The sequence below is a fragment of the Schistocerca cancellata genome, chromosome 7 (genome assembly GCF_023864275.1).
Source record: "Schistocerca cancellata isolate TAMUIC-IGC-003103 chromosome 7, iqSchCanc2.1, whole genome shotgun sequence".
Taxonomy (NCBI): Eukaryota; Metazoa; Arthropoda; class Insecta; order Orthoptera; family Acrididae; genus Schistocerca; species Schistocerca cancellata.
Window position 1 is genome coordinate 608714667 of NC_064632.1, and position 16695 is coordinate 608731361.

The window sequence follows — 16695 nt, forward strand, 5'->3', positions numbered from 1 at the left end:
CTTTTCTATCTTCATGCTGGTTTCTATTATGGAAGATGGTAACTCCAACATTTTAGTTTCATGTCGTTTTGTATTTGGTTTAACATTTTCTCCCTCTGCTGGTAAAATATTTTCATGCTCCTGTGCTTCTGCAGTGTCAGATCTCACATCCATTTTCTTTTTCTTGAGTACTTCAGTCGTGCCTTTCTTATGCTTTGCTTCTGAACTGTAATGAATACATTACAACATGCTTATAAATTCCTTCATTAGGGCATTCACTGTTAATAAAATAATTAGCTGTTTTCTTCACTGCTATATACTGAATAGCAGAAGTGTTGAGTCTATCACCAGGCACACAGAAAATGGAAACTTAGCTAGCTTGCAGAGGAATTCTTTAATGAGCTAGGTTACACACACACACACACACACACACACACACACACACACACACACACACACACACACGAAACTACAGTGTGTTGGCTGAACACACAATGCCGGGACAGCAGTTTAACAGGTAGGCTGCCTCCGCAGAGGTTGTGTCAGGTGGTGGTGAGCAGAGGGACAGAAGAGGAGGAAGTGGGAGGTAGGGTTGGGACATTGACACAAGGGCATTGAATTCAGAGAGATGGTGTAAAGCACGATGACTATGGTGTCGTGGAACGGTTTAGGAGGGGTTGACACAACGGAGGAAAGGGGCCAACGGTTGAGCAGCAGATGTGGGTACAGTGTGTTAGCACAAGCTGAAGCCAAGAGAATTAGAGGAACAAAGAATGTGTTGCAAGGACAGCTCCCATCTACATAGTTATTACAAAAGTAAGTTCTGGGTGAAGGATGCAGATCGGATGGGTTGTGAAGCAGCCATTGAACTTGAGCAAGTTGTGCTCAGCACTGTGTTCCATCATAGGTGATCAACTTACTTCTTAGGAGGGTGGATTCATTCTGTTGAACAGCAGGCTGATGGTTATGCTCACATAAAATGCTGTGCAGAAATCACAGCAGAGCTAGTGTATGACATAGCTACTTTCAGAGATGACCCTGCCTCTGATGAGATAAGATAAGCTAGTGACAGAGCTAGAGTAATCTGTACTGGTGGTGTGGTGGCAGGGGGAGGGGGGTACATAGGGTGTGTCTTGCACCTGGGTCTTGCACATGGATATGACTCACATTGTAAGGTGTTGGGAGTGGGAGTGGCATAGGAATGGACCAGGATTTAGTACGGTTGGGAAGTTGGTGGAAACCCAGAGTAAGAGGGGTTGGAAGTATTATGGGTAGGGTGTTCACCTTTTTTGGATACAATGGCAGACAGTTGATGCTCTGGTTTAGTTGCTCCAGCTTGAGATGATATTGGCAGACAAGGGAGGGGGGGAACACCTTAGCTGCTCGTTCCTGTAGACCGTGGGAGCATACGGGGTGTGTGAGGATATGGCACAAGAATTCTGTCGTGGACTAAATTTGAGGGCTACTGCATGTCTGTGAAGGCCTCAGACACTGGACAAGGAAATTTTCATCACTGCAGATATGCCATTCATGAACGATCATGCTGTATGGGAGTGATTTTTGGACTTCCAAAGGGTGAAGCTGTCAAAATGCAGGAGCTGTCAATGACTATTGGGCTTGATATCGACAGAGGAATGAATGGTGTCATCAGAGAGGTGGTGGTCAATGTCACAGAAGGTGGCATATTGGGCTGAGGAGGAGCAGGTGAAGTGAATGGGCAGAAGATGTTGAGGCTCTGAGGAATGGGGTAGGGTGTCTTGGCTGTGGGTCCACATGATGAAGGTATCCTCAATGAACATAAACCAAACTGTGGATTTGAGGTTTGTGAGGTTAGGAAGGTTTCCTCTAGATGGCCTATGAACAGACTGGCATGGAAAGGTGTCATGTGGTTGCCCATGGCTGTACCATGGATTTGTTTATATATTTTCCCCTCAAAGGAGCAACAATTATGTTTGAGGCTTTAATTGGTTAGGTGTAGAAGGAATGAGGTAAAGGATTTGGATTGAGAAGGGTGTTGGGAGAGAGAGTGTTTGATAGCAGCAAGGTCATGGGCACTGGAGACATTAGGTACAGGAGGATGATGCATAGGGTATTGTCAAGAGTTGGTGAAGGAAGTGGTTCATATCGTTAGTGTGAGAGGCTACACTATGAGTGACTGGTTAGAGATGTTGGATGTTTCCTAGCGACATACCATTCCTAATAGACCCCTGCAGCATCTGTCTGCAACGGTTCAAAAAAGTATCCCTATCCCTAGCTAGAATACAGTCTCTCATCTTGCTCCTTCAGTGCTGCCTAACACACATGGAATACTCTCCAATGGCCTATCCACAAAAATTCCATTCTCCAGACTCCACCCTCCTTTCACAGGATTTTCAAATTCTGCTAGTTCCTATCCCTCAAAATCCTTGTATCACAAAAATAAATCTCCACAGCATAGGCAGCCCTGAACCACTTTTGCTCTCTCAGTGAAATACTGTTACTGTGCATCTCCAACTGCCTGATCAGCATAACATGACAGGGTATGAGATTGTGACTGTCATTTTTAGTGATTCTGTAACTTATGTTTTATACACCTATTCACTCTTAATGTTACGTTATGTTTAGAAACTGCCTACAAAGTACACACATAATTCTTCCAATATGTACAGAAATGCCACCTGCAGCAACTGTGGATAGTTTTTAGGTAAAAATTCTTTTCCCAGGGTTGTTTTTTTTTTACCAGTGGTTTAGTCTGTAATTAATGAGAAAGATTTTAAGTTGATTGGAAGATTCTTTGGAAACTGCCATTACCTAGAACACACAGCTATGTGCTTATTTCAGAATAAAGAGAGATTTTTCGATTCATGTTGGTGACATACAGCTGGTACATACAAAAAAAGGTTTGCCAGTGATTTAGTCAATATTTCATGACAAAGATTATATGTTTATTGGAACATTATTTGGAAATTCCCATTATCTTGAACTGAGGCTCCTGGTGAATTTATCCATGTACTGACTCCATTTTAACTTGTTATCCAAGTGGACCCCCACAAATTTTACACATTGTTCTTCATCCTGTGTATCACCATTAATGTCTTCGTATGGTAATAACTGGTCACTAGGCTTGCTTCAAATTAAATAACACGAGTCTTTGTAAGCTTAAGGCTTGAACTCTTAGGTATGAGCTTCTAGTAGGTCTGTTTAGCTATCATCTCAGTTGTGTCTGCTAAGGTTGATTTCGGAACATGGGTCAATCCATACCAAGTGGTCCTTCACTGGTTGCTTGACCATCTCAGAAAAATTTTATATTTGCTGGGTGAATTCCCCAATTCCCCAAAAAAGTCACAAAAATATTTTTTTTTAAAAATTATTATTTATTATTTTGAAATGGTGGCCATATTTATTCCAGGCCTCATGAGTTTCTTCGTATTTGCAAGCGTCTACATTTTTTACAATTATTCAGTAGGGGATTGTCCTAAGTCTTTCAGATAAAATGCGTTTAGTTCAACACACTCTGGGCTGCAAATTAACATCATTATCACTTAGCTGAAGGTATTCTTTAATATATTTTTAACAGTTCAAACTTATCAGCCACAAATTAAAAAAACTCAATTTTTGAATAGTAGTTCCTCAGCTTTAATATTTTTTTCCTATTACACCGTATAGTATAGTTACTTTTTAAGGAGTATCATTGGTGAGCAGCTTACACTTTTAAAAAAATGTTTTAAAAAATGGATTTTTTTTTTAATTTTTCCATTTTGTGGCCTGCAATATCTTTGTTGGGGGACCAAATAAAGATCTGAAAATTTCACAGTTAATAGACCTTTATAATATCAATCTTCAGTATAAATTTCAATTTTGAGATTCAATTCTAAGTTATCGAAAAAAGATTACAAACACGATATCTGGTAGGCTAATCAAATAAAGTGTACCAGCTGCATAATGTAACACACCACATTACACTAGCTAATGATTATTTGTCGAAACCATGCTGTGGTAATTGTTTCAGCAGGCCAACAATTGCATCTGCAATCCCATACAAGTCTGAATGTTGTCTTCCCCCTTACACCAACAATTGTCTATTCACACTTATTTAGCTATAAGTTCTTGGTGTCTCAGCATTCTGTTGGTGTTGTTATTAATGAAGCATTTCATAGAAGTGTAAATGGAGTGTTTTCTAAAAACATTACTTTAATCGAAGATTACAGTGAAGAAGAAAAAGTGTTGTTTTACTTACATGTTGGCCCAGAGGTCAAATAAACATGCAAGTACCATGAAATGAAATACTTAAAAACATTTTATCACCTTTTTGGTCAGTCTTGCATGGACCCTTTTGAGAAACATAAGAAACCTATAGCAAAAGGTCTGCAAGAAATAACATTTGATCATTATTCTGAAAATAAAAGCCCTTTTGTCAATCTCATATCAGGAAACTCATTGTGTCCAACATGTTATTCTAAGATATTTGTAATTCACAAGAGAAAGGATAGTGAAACCTCAAATACAGAATTTTGTAACTTATCTGCAACCATTAAAAAAGTAGTCACAGCTTGTGAAATCCTGGGTATATCGCCTGCTAGTAAAATTAGAAAACTAAGTCAAGATAAACGACCAAGTGCCTTGAATACAAAAATTTAGAAAGTGGCAGCTACAGTCAAAAAGAATTTGGATGTTTCATTTTAAAATACAATTTGTACTAAAACAGATGGAAGTTCTAAAACTTCACCGACCGAAGCAGAAAAAATATTAAAGCTGAGAAATTAGTCTTTCTTTGGAAAACTACTGTTCAAAAATTGAGTTTTTTTTAATTTGTCACTGATAACTTTGAACTATTAAATACATATTAAAGAATACATTCAGCTGTGTGATAATGATGTTAATATGTAGCCCAGAGTGTGTTGAACTAAATGCATTTTATCTGAAAGGCTTAGGACAATCCACTACTGAATAATTGTAAAAAATGTAGATGCTCGTAAATACGGAAAAAATGCATATGGCTGCCACTTCAAAATAGTAAACAATAAATTTTTTTAAAATATTTTTGTGACTACTAAACATTGGGGAATTCACCCAGCAAATATAAAAATTTTCTGGGATGATCAAGCAACCAATTATTTTTTTTCTCGGACCACTTGGTACGGATTGACCCACCTTGATTAGTCAACAGCACACATTAAAACTTTTGAGGATTATTTATGTAGGTTAAAAATAAAAGTGAGCCTAGAATTGATCCCTGCAGCATTTGACAGATTATGTTCCCCCATTCTGAAGCTATTTTCAGGTGTGACATACAGTCTGTTGATGAGACCTTTTTCTTTCTGATATGGACGCAAGATTCCATCCGTGCAAGAGGGATGGCATTAATGCTGTAACACATCAGTTTGTTACATAAATATTTCATAATCCACACAACTGAGCACTTTGTCAAGGTCAGAAAATGTACCAACAAGGTATTTTTTCTTGTTTAGTTCTGCTAGCACTTCATTTGTAAGATCTTGTACGCTATCTATATGCAGAGTCCTTTATGCAAGTTAAACTGAAATGAAGTTAACATGTTATTCTCAGTTAAACAAGTCAATATTTTATCACAGCCCACTTTCTCAAACATTTGAAAAGACTAGAAGGAATGATACGGGTCTACAATTACAGGTGGTCTCCTTATCAGCAATTTTTCAAATGGATGTTATATTCTGATTGAAGTAACTTTGTGACAGAAATTCCAGCAATTAAATGGTGGGTGGGGGTCTGCCAGCCAATCTTAGTTCTTTCTCGAGTGCCACACGCTCACTGTGCTGTCTGTTTTGTCACGTTGCAGCAGCTGCACCACACTGACGACACCTCAGGAGCCGGCACACTCTGTGCAGCTGAGGGCACACCGCGACAAGCCTTGCAGCGAAGCCAGCTCCAGGCCGTCTGGGACATATGTTGATGGACGCATCCTAGAAAATGCTCATGTGTAGGACTATATTCTTCTGTTGAAGCTGTGAGAGCAGCCAACCAAAAACCTGTAGCTCTATGCAGCAGCCTATTTAGTTTGGCAGAGCACCCCTAGCAGGCAGAACGGTCACAGACTACGACTGAGGATCGACGGTGACGTTGTATGGGACTTCCCGGCTCCAGTAATCACCTCTCCTTGTCGATTTGCAAAGGCATTCTGCATGGCTTCCTCAAGAGTGGTAATTGGTGACTGTTCCACACTTCATCGAGGTTGTAGAAGCACTGTTTCTGACTTAGAAATGTTTCGTGCTTTTCAGCAGGCTTTACTTTGCGTTAGGCCGAAAATGATTCACTGGTGTGAAATATCAGAGCAACATTGGCCCCTTTCCAAAGCCTCGACTGCAAGCCGGGACCTCGGTCGTACTACGTCGCGTACGTGGAACACTTCCTGGTTCGTGACGTGAGAGGTTATATGCTGCAACTTGTGTTCTTGCTGGCAACTGCAGGAACTGCCATTTATCAGTTTATACAGCAACTTTACCCAGAGGCCAAACCAAATTCCCTCCATTATGCCATCCTCAAGTCCAATTTGATCGAGTATTTTGACTCCCAGGTACACGTGTCAGCTGCGCACCACGAGTTCCTCAGCTATAATAAACAAACCTGAAAATCGTATTGCAATTGTATTGTGAGGCTCCAGGGACAGTCTTGGGAATGCTGATTCCAGAGCTCCAACCCAGAATGCAATCAATCGTATACCTCCACACTAGTTCAGGACATGGTGTAGGTGCAATCACCCAATGAAGCCTTGAGATGTGACCTGTTGAAGTTAAAACATCCCACCCTGCTTGCACGTTCAGTGATTATAAGGACATTCGAACAATCTCTGCAATCGTCAGCCTCCCTCCGAGATTCGGCATTACTGTTTGCCACCCGCCCACTCAGTCCCACATGTTAGGCAGCAAGAATGGAAAATTGACAAAGGTGCACAGACGACCAACTGGCCTCAACAATTATCTTCAGGTGCACAGTACTTTCTCAGGCACCAACATCAGCAGAGTTGTTTTCATACAGCTAATTTTGCCTCTTATAGCAAAACAGGTCATAAGGCAGAGGCGTGCCATTTGAGCTTCATAACCTTTACGCAGATTTCAAGCACACATTTGATAGTCTCCATAGAGCACAAATGTTAAATTATTTTCTGCTGCTTGGTAAACCTCAAAGTATGTCTCACTTATTCAAGCAACACTGGCTGGTTCTGAGGATGCAGTGTGAGTGGATGGAGAACTGAGCAACTGGTTTAGCATTAGTAAAGGAGTCAGACAAGGGGACGCACTCTTTACAATGCTTTTCAACCTGACTCTAGAAGCAGCCATGCAGAAGCTTCAGATATCTGGTCACATAGGCACAAAGTTGAATCAGATATGCACATATGCTGATGATGTAGCAATTATTAGTAGAAGAAGGGTATCACTAGAGAGGACTATATGCAAGCTGAAAAAAGCCACACAACCTAGAGCCCTTTCTATAAAAGAAACAAAGACTAAGTACATGAATGTCACGAGGAAGGAAAATAACAACTTGGATAGACTACCAGCAGACTGTTTCAATCTTGAACATGTGCAGAACTTTGACTATTTGACCTCCAATATTAACAGCACAAATTCCATTTCAACTGAAATAAAACTGTGAAACCTAAGTGGTAATAGATGCTTCCACACATTTCAGAAATTGTTGGTCTCTAGGTTATTAAATAGGCAGCTGAAGCTGCAACTATATAAGGTCATGATCAGGCCAGTTGTAACCTACAGATGTGAAACATGGATGCTAACAAGTGTTGATGAGCAGCAGCTCAGGATATTTGAATGTAGAGTGCTACGTAAGATCTACGAGGCAGTTCAGGACAATAATGGTTTCTGGAGATCTGGGATGAATATTGAGCTGGACCCCCTCATACAAAAAGGTTACATCATAAGAATTATAAAAAGTAGAAAAACAGCCTGGCTTGGATATGTCCAAAGGATGGCTACTTGAAGAATAACTAAAAAGATTCTTGAATGGAGGCCAATCGAAAGAAGCCAGAACAGAAGGCCATGAAAACGGTGGATAGATGATGTAGAAGAAGGTATAAAATCTCTCTGAGTCCAAGGCTGGCACAGTACTGTGCTGGAGAGGGCAGAATGGAGGAAACTTGTTGATGAGGCTAAAGCTCACACAGGATGGAAGAAGAAGAACCCCCACTTTGCAGTTTTAGTAATGGCCTCAAATCTGTGTGAGGATTTTTCTACACACGAGTTCAGTGTGGTGCCACCACACTCACAGTATGGAATTTGGTGGTCACCTCCCAAGATGCTTCCAATGTCTTGGGTTGGATCTCTTTAATACATTAGGAGTGGAAATTCAGGACACTTCAGAGACCGTGAGGGCAACTGAACAAACTGTGGACATTACAGACCTGAAATTTCCAACTGTATTTTCACTACAGTCTTCAGGGTCTCAAGCTTCAAGACACATATTAACCTACTATCAATGGCAACACCTAAATTTTTCGTAGCACATAACATGCCACTCGCACTTAGGGAGAAACTACACAGTGAGTTATGATGACTCCAGGACAAAGTGTCCACATCCCTATTACTAACAGTAGATGGGCAACACCAACTGTGATAATGGAAAAACCCAACATAGCACTTCATATCTGAGGGGACTTCAAAAGAACAGTAAATTCACACTCAGTGGTCAACTCATATCTGATTCCCAGGTTAGCAGAAGTCAGGACCAAATCCACTTTGAGCCGCTTGTTTTCTAAGGTAGACCTGAAAGACACATATTTACAATTAACCTTGCATAAAGAATCATGCTCAGCACTAATCATCAACATTCCACTTGGACCGTATCAGTACAATCACCAACTGTTGGGAATTCTAGTGCTCCGGCCATATTCTAAAGATACCTGGAGAATTTAATCAAGGGCATTCTGAGAATGGTGAATTACATGGACAACATCTTCATTACAGGAATGTATGTCACAGACCTCATGAAGAACCTCGAACAACTTTTTTCAGTGTTTTCTCAACTTGATCTCCAGTGTAACAGAGACAAATGTGAATTTTTTGTGTGACAAGTTGAGTGTCTTAAACACATATTCAGTGCCTCAGGAACCCACCCATACCCCTGTTACATGGATACCATCAAAAACTTGCCAGTACCCATGGATAGGTCACAACTTCGGTTGGTAGAGGGCAGGCGCGGCTCGTAATTAAAGGCTCTCAGGCGGAGCCGCCCCAAAATATGTGTTAAAGTAAATTTTGCAAGAACGTATTACATAATTAAAATTATCAGGACGAATTTCACATATTTCCTATTACGAATAAAATAACGACGGTCAACGTTTTTGGAACTGATTGTATCGATGAACGTTTTCCGAACGGTTAGAAGTGTTTAGGCTGCGCCTTGGAAAGCCCGTAAGCTGCATGTAGTTGGGGGCGTGGCAAGTTTGCAAATATCCCGCCAGAGTGCACTAGACTACAGTAACATAACAGTACTGCCATCTAGCGAGAGTTCCGTAAGTGATTAGAGGACAAAGCGCACGAAATTTGTCCCGTTACTTTATTTTCCTTGCTTGCTGATGCTGACTGCTTTTGTTGATACCGTATGATATTAGCAAGTTTCTATTTCGGAGTGTATTTCGCAAGATTTTAGAGAATTTTACTTCATTGCGAATATCTGCGACATACAGCGAGTGTGAAACCAGCGCAATATGAATTCAGTGTGCAATTTAATAGGTAAAAGCTTGGAACACGGCCACAGAATGAAAGTGAAAGAACTTGGTGCACCCAGACCCGATGTAACGATCAATCAAGAACAGAAACAGTGCAAATCTAGGCAAGAATACAAACGCAGTTTTAATAGAACAATGTACGATGCAGCTGAGTGGTTGTGTGGTTGTGAAGTGAAAAATCCATTTTTCTGTTTCACCTGTCTTCTTACAAATAGTACTGATAGTGCCTGGACTGAAACTGGTATCGCTGACTTAAAGAATTTTCACGCAAAGGTGAAAAACCATAATTCCAGCGAAAAACATTTAAATGGGTTCATTGAGTTTTCAATGCTAGGGAAAGTGGACATTATGTGCCAATTAGACAGTGCTTACCGCCGTAATATAAAGATATATAATGAAAATGTATCAAAAAATCGGTATATTCTGGGTAAACTGATAGACTGTATTAAATTTTGCGGCAAATTCGAGCTTGCCTTAAGAGGCCACGACGAAACAGAAGATTCCAAAAACCCAGGAATTTTTCGAGGATTAGTCAGTCTTATGGAAGAACTGGACTGCATCTTGAAGCAGCACATTGAGAAATCAGAAAACCGTGTTTTCTTAGGCTTATCGAAGACAATTCAAAATGAACTCCTGGAATCAATTTATGAGGTATGCCTCAATTTCATCAGGAGTGAACTGCCGAAGGCAAACTTTCTCGCAATAGAAGTTGATGAAACTACTGACTGTGCAAATTTGTCACAATTGGTCCTAATAATTCGCTATGAGCTACTGGGACAAATAAATGAAAGATTTATTTCCTTTGTACACCCAAAAAGTCACAGTGCAGACGATGTAACTGCAGCTGTTCTCTGCGAGCTAGAGAAAATGAATGTACATGAAACACCTGAAAAACTGATAGCTCAGTGTTACGACGGTGCTCCTGTTATGAGTGGCCATAAAAGTGGAGTTCAAACTAGAATTAGAGAAGTGTACAGGAATGCTCACTTTATTCACTGTTATGCCCATCAGTTAAATTTAATTGTTGAACGTTGTGTGACGGGCAATAAACAAGTGCGGATTTTCTTTAGCAACTTGGAAGGAATTTCCACCTATTTTTCCCAGTCTTCTAGCCGTACAGCCATTCTTGACGAAGTAGTGAAGAAGCGTATTCCTACCTGTCCTCAGTCCATCAGATGGAATTTTAAATCACAGAGCGTTACCACTGTGTACGAATACCAAAAGGAATTTGTTGAGTGCCTAGAAAGAATTATTGATGATAATGCCAGTGATTACAAGACAATAAACAAGGCCACGGGACTGAAGGGTTTCCTGCAAGGTGAAGATTTCCTTTTCTGGTTAAATTTTTTTAATACAGTCATGCCTCACTGTGACATTCTCTTTAATCAACTGCAGCAGATGAATATTGATGCAGTGAAAACTGTTGAATATGTTTAAAACTTTGCAGATTCTGTCCAGCAAATTAGGGCCTCACTTGAAACCGACGATCACTGGGAACAGGTAGAACTAACTGCAAAACGGGGACGTTTCACAGAATCAAGAATAGTGTGTGCACGAAACGTTTGCGACCTCATCACAACTCAGATCAGAGAACGATTCAGTTTCAATGATCACTTATCGATTGCACAGCTGTTTGATCCATCATTGTCTGCAAAACATCAAACTACACTCCTGGAAATGGAAAAAAGAACACATTGACACCGGTGTGTCAGACCCACCATACTTGCTCCGGACACTGCGAGAGGGCTGTACAAGCAATGATCACACGCACGGCACAGCGGACACACCAGGAACCGCGATGTTGGCCGTCAAATGGCGCTAGCTGCGCAGCATTTGTGCACCGCCGCCGTCAGTGTCAGCCAGTTTGCCGTGGCATACGGAGCTCCATCGCAGTCTTTAACACTGGTAGCATGCCGCGACAGAGTGGACGTGAACCGTATGTGCAGTTGACGGACTTTGAGCGAGGGCGTATAGTGGGCATGCGGGAGGCTGGGTGGACGTACCGCCGAATTGCTCAACACGTGGGGCGTGAGGTCTCCACAGTACATCGATGTTGTCGCCAGTGGTCGGCGGAAGGTGCACGTGCCCGTCGACCTGGGACCGGACCGCAGCGACGCACGGATGCACGCCAAGACCGTAGGATCCTATGCAGTGCTGTAGGGGACCGCACCGCCACTTCCCAGCAAATTAGGGACACTGTTGCTCCTGGGGTATCGGCGAGGACCATTCGCAACCGTCTCCATGAAGCTGGGCTACAGTCCCGCACACCGTTAGGCCGTCTTCCGCTCCCGCCCCAACATCATGTAGCCCGCCTCCAGTGGTGTCGAGACAGGCGTGAATGGATGGACGAATGGAGTTGTGTCGTCTTCAGCGATGAGAGTCCCTTCTGCCTTGGTACCAATGATGGTCGTATGCGTGTTTGGCGCCGTGCAGGTGAGCGCCACAATCAGGACTGCATACGACCGAGGCACACAGGGCCAACACCCGGCATCATGGGGTGGGGAGCGATCTCCTACACTGGCTGTACACCACTGGTGATCATCGAGGGGACACTGAATAGTGCACGGTACATCCAAACCGTCATCGAACCCATCGTTCTACCATTCCTAGACCAGCAAGGGAACTTGCTGTTCCAACAGGACAATGCACGTCCGCATGTATCCCGTGCCACCCAACGTGCTCTAGAAGGTGCAAGTCAACTACCCTGGCCAGCAAGATCTCCGGATCTGTCCCCCATTGAGCATGTTTGGGACTGGATGAAGCGTCGTCTCACGCGGTCTGCACATCCAGCACGAACGCTGGTCCAACTGAGGCGTCAGGTGGAAATGACATGGCGAGCCGTTCCACAGGACTACATCCAGCATCTCTACGATCGTCTCCATGGGAGAATAGCAGCCTGCATTGCTGCGAAAGGTAGATATACACTGTACTAGTGCCGACATTGTGTATGCTCTGTTGCCTGTGTCTATGTGCCTGTGGTTCTGTCAGTGTGATCATGTGATGTATCTGACCCCAGGAATGTGTCAATAAAGTTTCCCCTTCCTGGGACAATGAATTTACGGTGTTCTTATTTCAATTTCCAGGAGTGTACTTTCAGAAATGACTTCCTGACACTTAAATCTATACTCGATGTTAACAAATTTCTCTTCTTCAGAAACGCTTTCCTTGCCATTGCCAGTCTACATTTTATATCCTCTCTACTTCGACCATCATCAGTTATTTTGCTCCCCAAATAGCAAAACGCCTTTACTACTTTAAGTGTCTCATTTCCTAATCTAATTCCCTCAGCATCACCCGACTTAATTCGACTACATTCCATTATCCTCGTTTTGCTTTTGTTGATGTTCATCTTATATCCTCCCTTCAAGACACCATCCATTCCGTTCAACTGCTCTTCCAAGTCCTTTGCTGTCTCTGACAGAATTACAATGTCATCGGCGAACCTCAAAGTTTTTATTTCTTTTCCATGGATTTTAATACCTACTCCAAATTTTTCTTTTGATACCTTTACTGCTTGCTCAATATACAGATTGAATAACATCGGGGAGAGGCTACAACCCTGTCTTACTCCCTTCCCAACCACTGCTTCCCTTTCATGTCCCTCGACTCTTATAACTGCCATCTGGTTTCTGTACAAATTGTAAATAGCCTTTCGCTCCCTGTATTTCACCCCTGCCACCTTTAGAATTTGAAAGAGAGTATTCCAGTCAACATTGTCAAAAGCTTTCTCCAAGTCTACAAATGCTAGAAACGTAGGTTTGCCTTTCCTTAATCTTTCTTCTAAGATAAGTCGTAAGGTCAGTGTTGCCTCACGTGTTCCAGTATTTCTACAGAATCCAAACTGATCTTCCCCGAGGTCGGCTTCTACTAGTTTGCCCATTCGTCTGTAAAGAATTCGTGTTAGTACTTTGCAGCTGTGGCTTATTAAACTGATTGTTCGGTAATTTTCACATCTGTCAACACCTGCTTTCTTTGGGATTGGAATTATTATATTCTTCTTGAAGTCTGAGGGTATTTCGCCTGTTTCATACATCTTGCTCACCAGATGGTAGAGTTTTGTCAGGACTGGCTCTCCCAAGGCCGTCAGTAGTTCCAATGGAATGTTGTCTACTCCAGGGGCTTTGTTTCGACTCAGGTCTTTCAGTGCTCTGTCAAACTCTTCACGCAGTATCGTATCTCCCATTTCATCTTCATCTACATCCTCTTCCATTTCCATAATATTGTCCTCAAGTGCATTGCCCTTGTATAAGACCCTCTATATACTCCTTCCGCCTTTCTGCTTTCCCTTCTTTGCTTAGAACTGGGTTTCCATCTGAGCTCTTGATGTTCATACAAGTGGTTCTCTTATCTCCAAAGGTCTCTTTAATTTTCCTGTAGGCAGTATCTATCTTACCCCTAGTGAGGTAAGCCTCTACGTCCTTACATTTGTCGTCTAGCCATCCCTGCTTAGCCATTTTGCACTTCCTGTCGATCTCATTTTTGAGACGTTTGTATTCGTTTTTGCCTGCTTCATTTACTGCATTTTTATATTTTCTTTTTTCATCAATTAAATTCAATATTTCTTCTGTTACCCAAGGATTTCTACTAGCCCTCGTCTTTTTACCTACTTGATCCTCTGCTGCCTTCACTACTTCATCCCTCAAAGCTACCCATTCTTCTTCTACTGTATTTCTTTCCCCCATTCCTGTCAATTGTTCCCTTATGCTCTCCCTGAAACTCCGTACAACCTCTGGTTCTTTCAGTTTATCCAGGTCCCATCTCCTTAAATTCCCACCTTTTTGCAGTTTCTTCAGTTTTAATCTACAGGTCATAACCAATAGATTGTGGTCAGAGTCCACATCTGTCCCTGGAAATGTCTTACAATTTAAAACCTGGTTCCTAAATCTCTGTCTTACCATTATATAATCCATCTGATACCTTTTAGTATCTCCAGGGTTCTTCCATGTATACAACCTTCTATCATGATTCTTAAACCAAGTGTTAGCTATGATTAAGTTGTGCCCTGTGCAAAATTCTACCAGGCGGCTTCCTCTTTCATTTCTCTCCCCCAATCCATATTCACCTACTACGTTTCCTTCTCTCCCTTTTCCTACACTCGAATTCGTCACCCATGACTATTAAATTTTCGTCTCCCTTCACTATCTGAATAATTTCTTTTATTTCATCATACATTTCTTCAATTTCTTCATCATCTGCAGAGCTAGTGGGCATATAAACTTGTACTACTGTAGTAGGTGTGGGCTTCGTATCTTTCTTGGCCACAATAATGCGTTCACTATGCTGTTTGTAGTAGCTTACCCGCATTCCTATTTTCCTATTCATTATTAAACCTACTCCTGCATTACCCCTATTTGACTTTGTGTTTATAACCCTGTAGTCACCTGACCAGAAGTCTTGTTCCTCCTGCCACCGAACTTCACTAAATCCCACTATATCTAACTTTAACCTATCCATTTCCCTTTTTAAATTTTCTAACCTACCTGCCCGATTAAGGGATCTGACACTCCACACTCCGATCCGTAGAACGCCAGTTTTCTTTCACCTGATAACGGCATCCTCTTGAGCAGTCCCCGCCCGGAGATCCAAATGGGGGACTATTTTACCTCCGGAATATTTTACCCAAGAGGACGCCATCATCATTTAATCATACAGTAAAGCTGCATGCCCACGGGAAAAATCACAGCCGTAGTTTCCCCTTGCTTTCAGCCGTTCGCAGTACCAGCACAGCAAGGCCGTTTTGGTTATTGTTACAAGGCCAGATCAGTCAATCATCCAGACTGTTGCCCTTGCAACATGTTTAGCCAGTCATAAACATGATGACATTTTCCGAAACGAATCACTTTTGGTACCGGTACAGTGTGCTGCGCTACAGTGTCACATTTTGTGTACTTTTGCACAACAAACCGTACTAAAAATGACGTATTTTGGAGAGATCTTTAGTGCGCTATTTCATATAAATGCGTATTTTCATAATACACAATAAATACGAACTGTTCGCTTCTCAAACATGTGAATTAATATGGCAGTTGCACGGATTGCTCATGCCACCCAGTCACAGCACAAGACTTGTGACATCACGAAAACATCACAGTATCGTCATGCGAACTCGTAAACTTCGAGCTTTGGAGGTTAACCACAATAAACGCCTTAAGTTTAGTACTGAAAACACCAAAAATATTAAGCAACCGCAAAGTTAACATTCATCGCATTAAAGATCTCTCCAAAACGCGTCTTTTCATATGATTTGCTGCAAAGTGTCAGAATATGTAATGATGACGTATAAAAACACTAACCAAAGATTTTAATTCGAAGTTAGCTTTTAATCATATTTAATACCTGATTATAGAAGATGCAGTACGTAAAATTATGGATAGAGAGTGATCTGCCACCCCCCCTCCCCCTGAATTTTTAGTTGTTTATGTCAGACTAATCTGTAGTGTAACCCGAGGTCTATGTTGGCTCTGATCAATAAATGCCGCAGCCTTCCCCAGTATAGAAACCACGAGCCGCGCCTGGTACAGGGGCAACTGAACTATTACCATTGGCTTATTTCACAGGGAATAGAGCTCTCTGAACCCCTCCATCAGTTGCTTCAGAAAAACATCTGATCTGAATGTGACAAGGCATTCCGAGACTTGAAACAGGCAATGTTACAACCAACCATCACGGCATATAATCCCAAACATTGCCTATACTGGCAAGTGACGTCTCCAAGTGTAGTGTGGGCACAGTTCCCTCCCATATAATTAATGAGATCAATGGACCCATGTATCTGCATCAAAGATATTAAATACAGCTCAGTGCAACTGCAGCCAAATAGGAAATGAATCCCTTGGCATCATTTTTTTAAATAAGAAATTTCCCTGACCATGAGGATGGGAGGTTATTCATTCTGCTTGCAGACCATAAACCACTGCTACCCTTACCCAAGACCAGCAGCCAAACCAACTAAAATGTCAAGGCGCCTACAAAGGTGGACCCTGTTCCTCTCTGGCTATACATATATCCAGTTCTGATCC

At 41.8% G+C, this 16695-nt stretch overlaps 1 protein-coding gene across 1 annotated transcript in view; it reads right to left on the reverse strand.

Annotated features, from left to right (window-relative positions):
* LOC126092482 (TRAF3-interacting protein 1) overlaps positions 1–16695 on the reverse strand; it is a 229920-nt gene that overhangs the window by 100685 nt on the left and 112540 nt on the right. Inside the window, exon 6 of the mRNA XM_049908100.1 lies at positions 1–205. Coding sequence (XP_049764057.1) covers positions 1–205 — 205 coding nt within the window. The remainder of the gene's footprint in view (positions 206–16695) is intronic.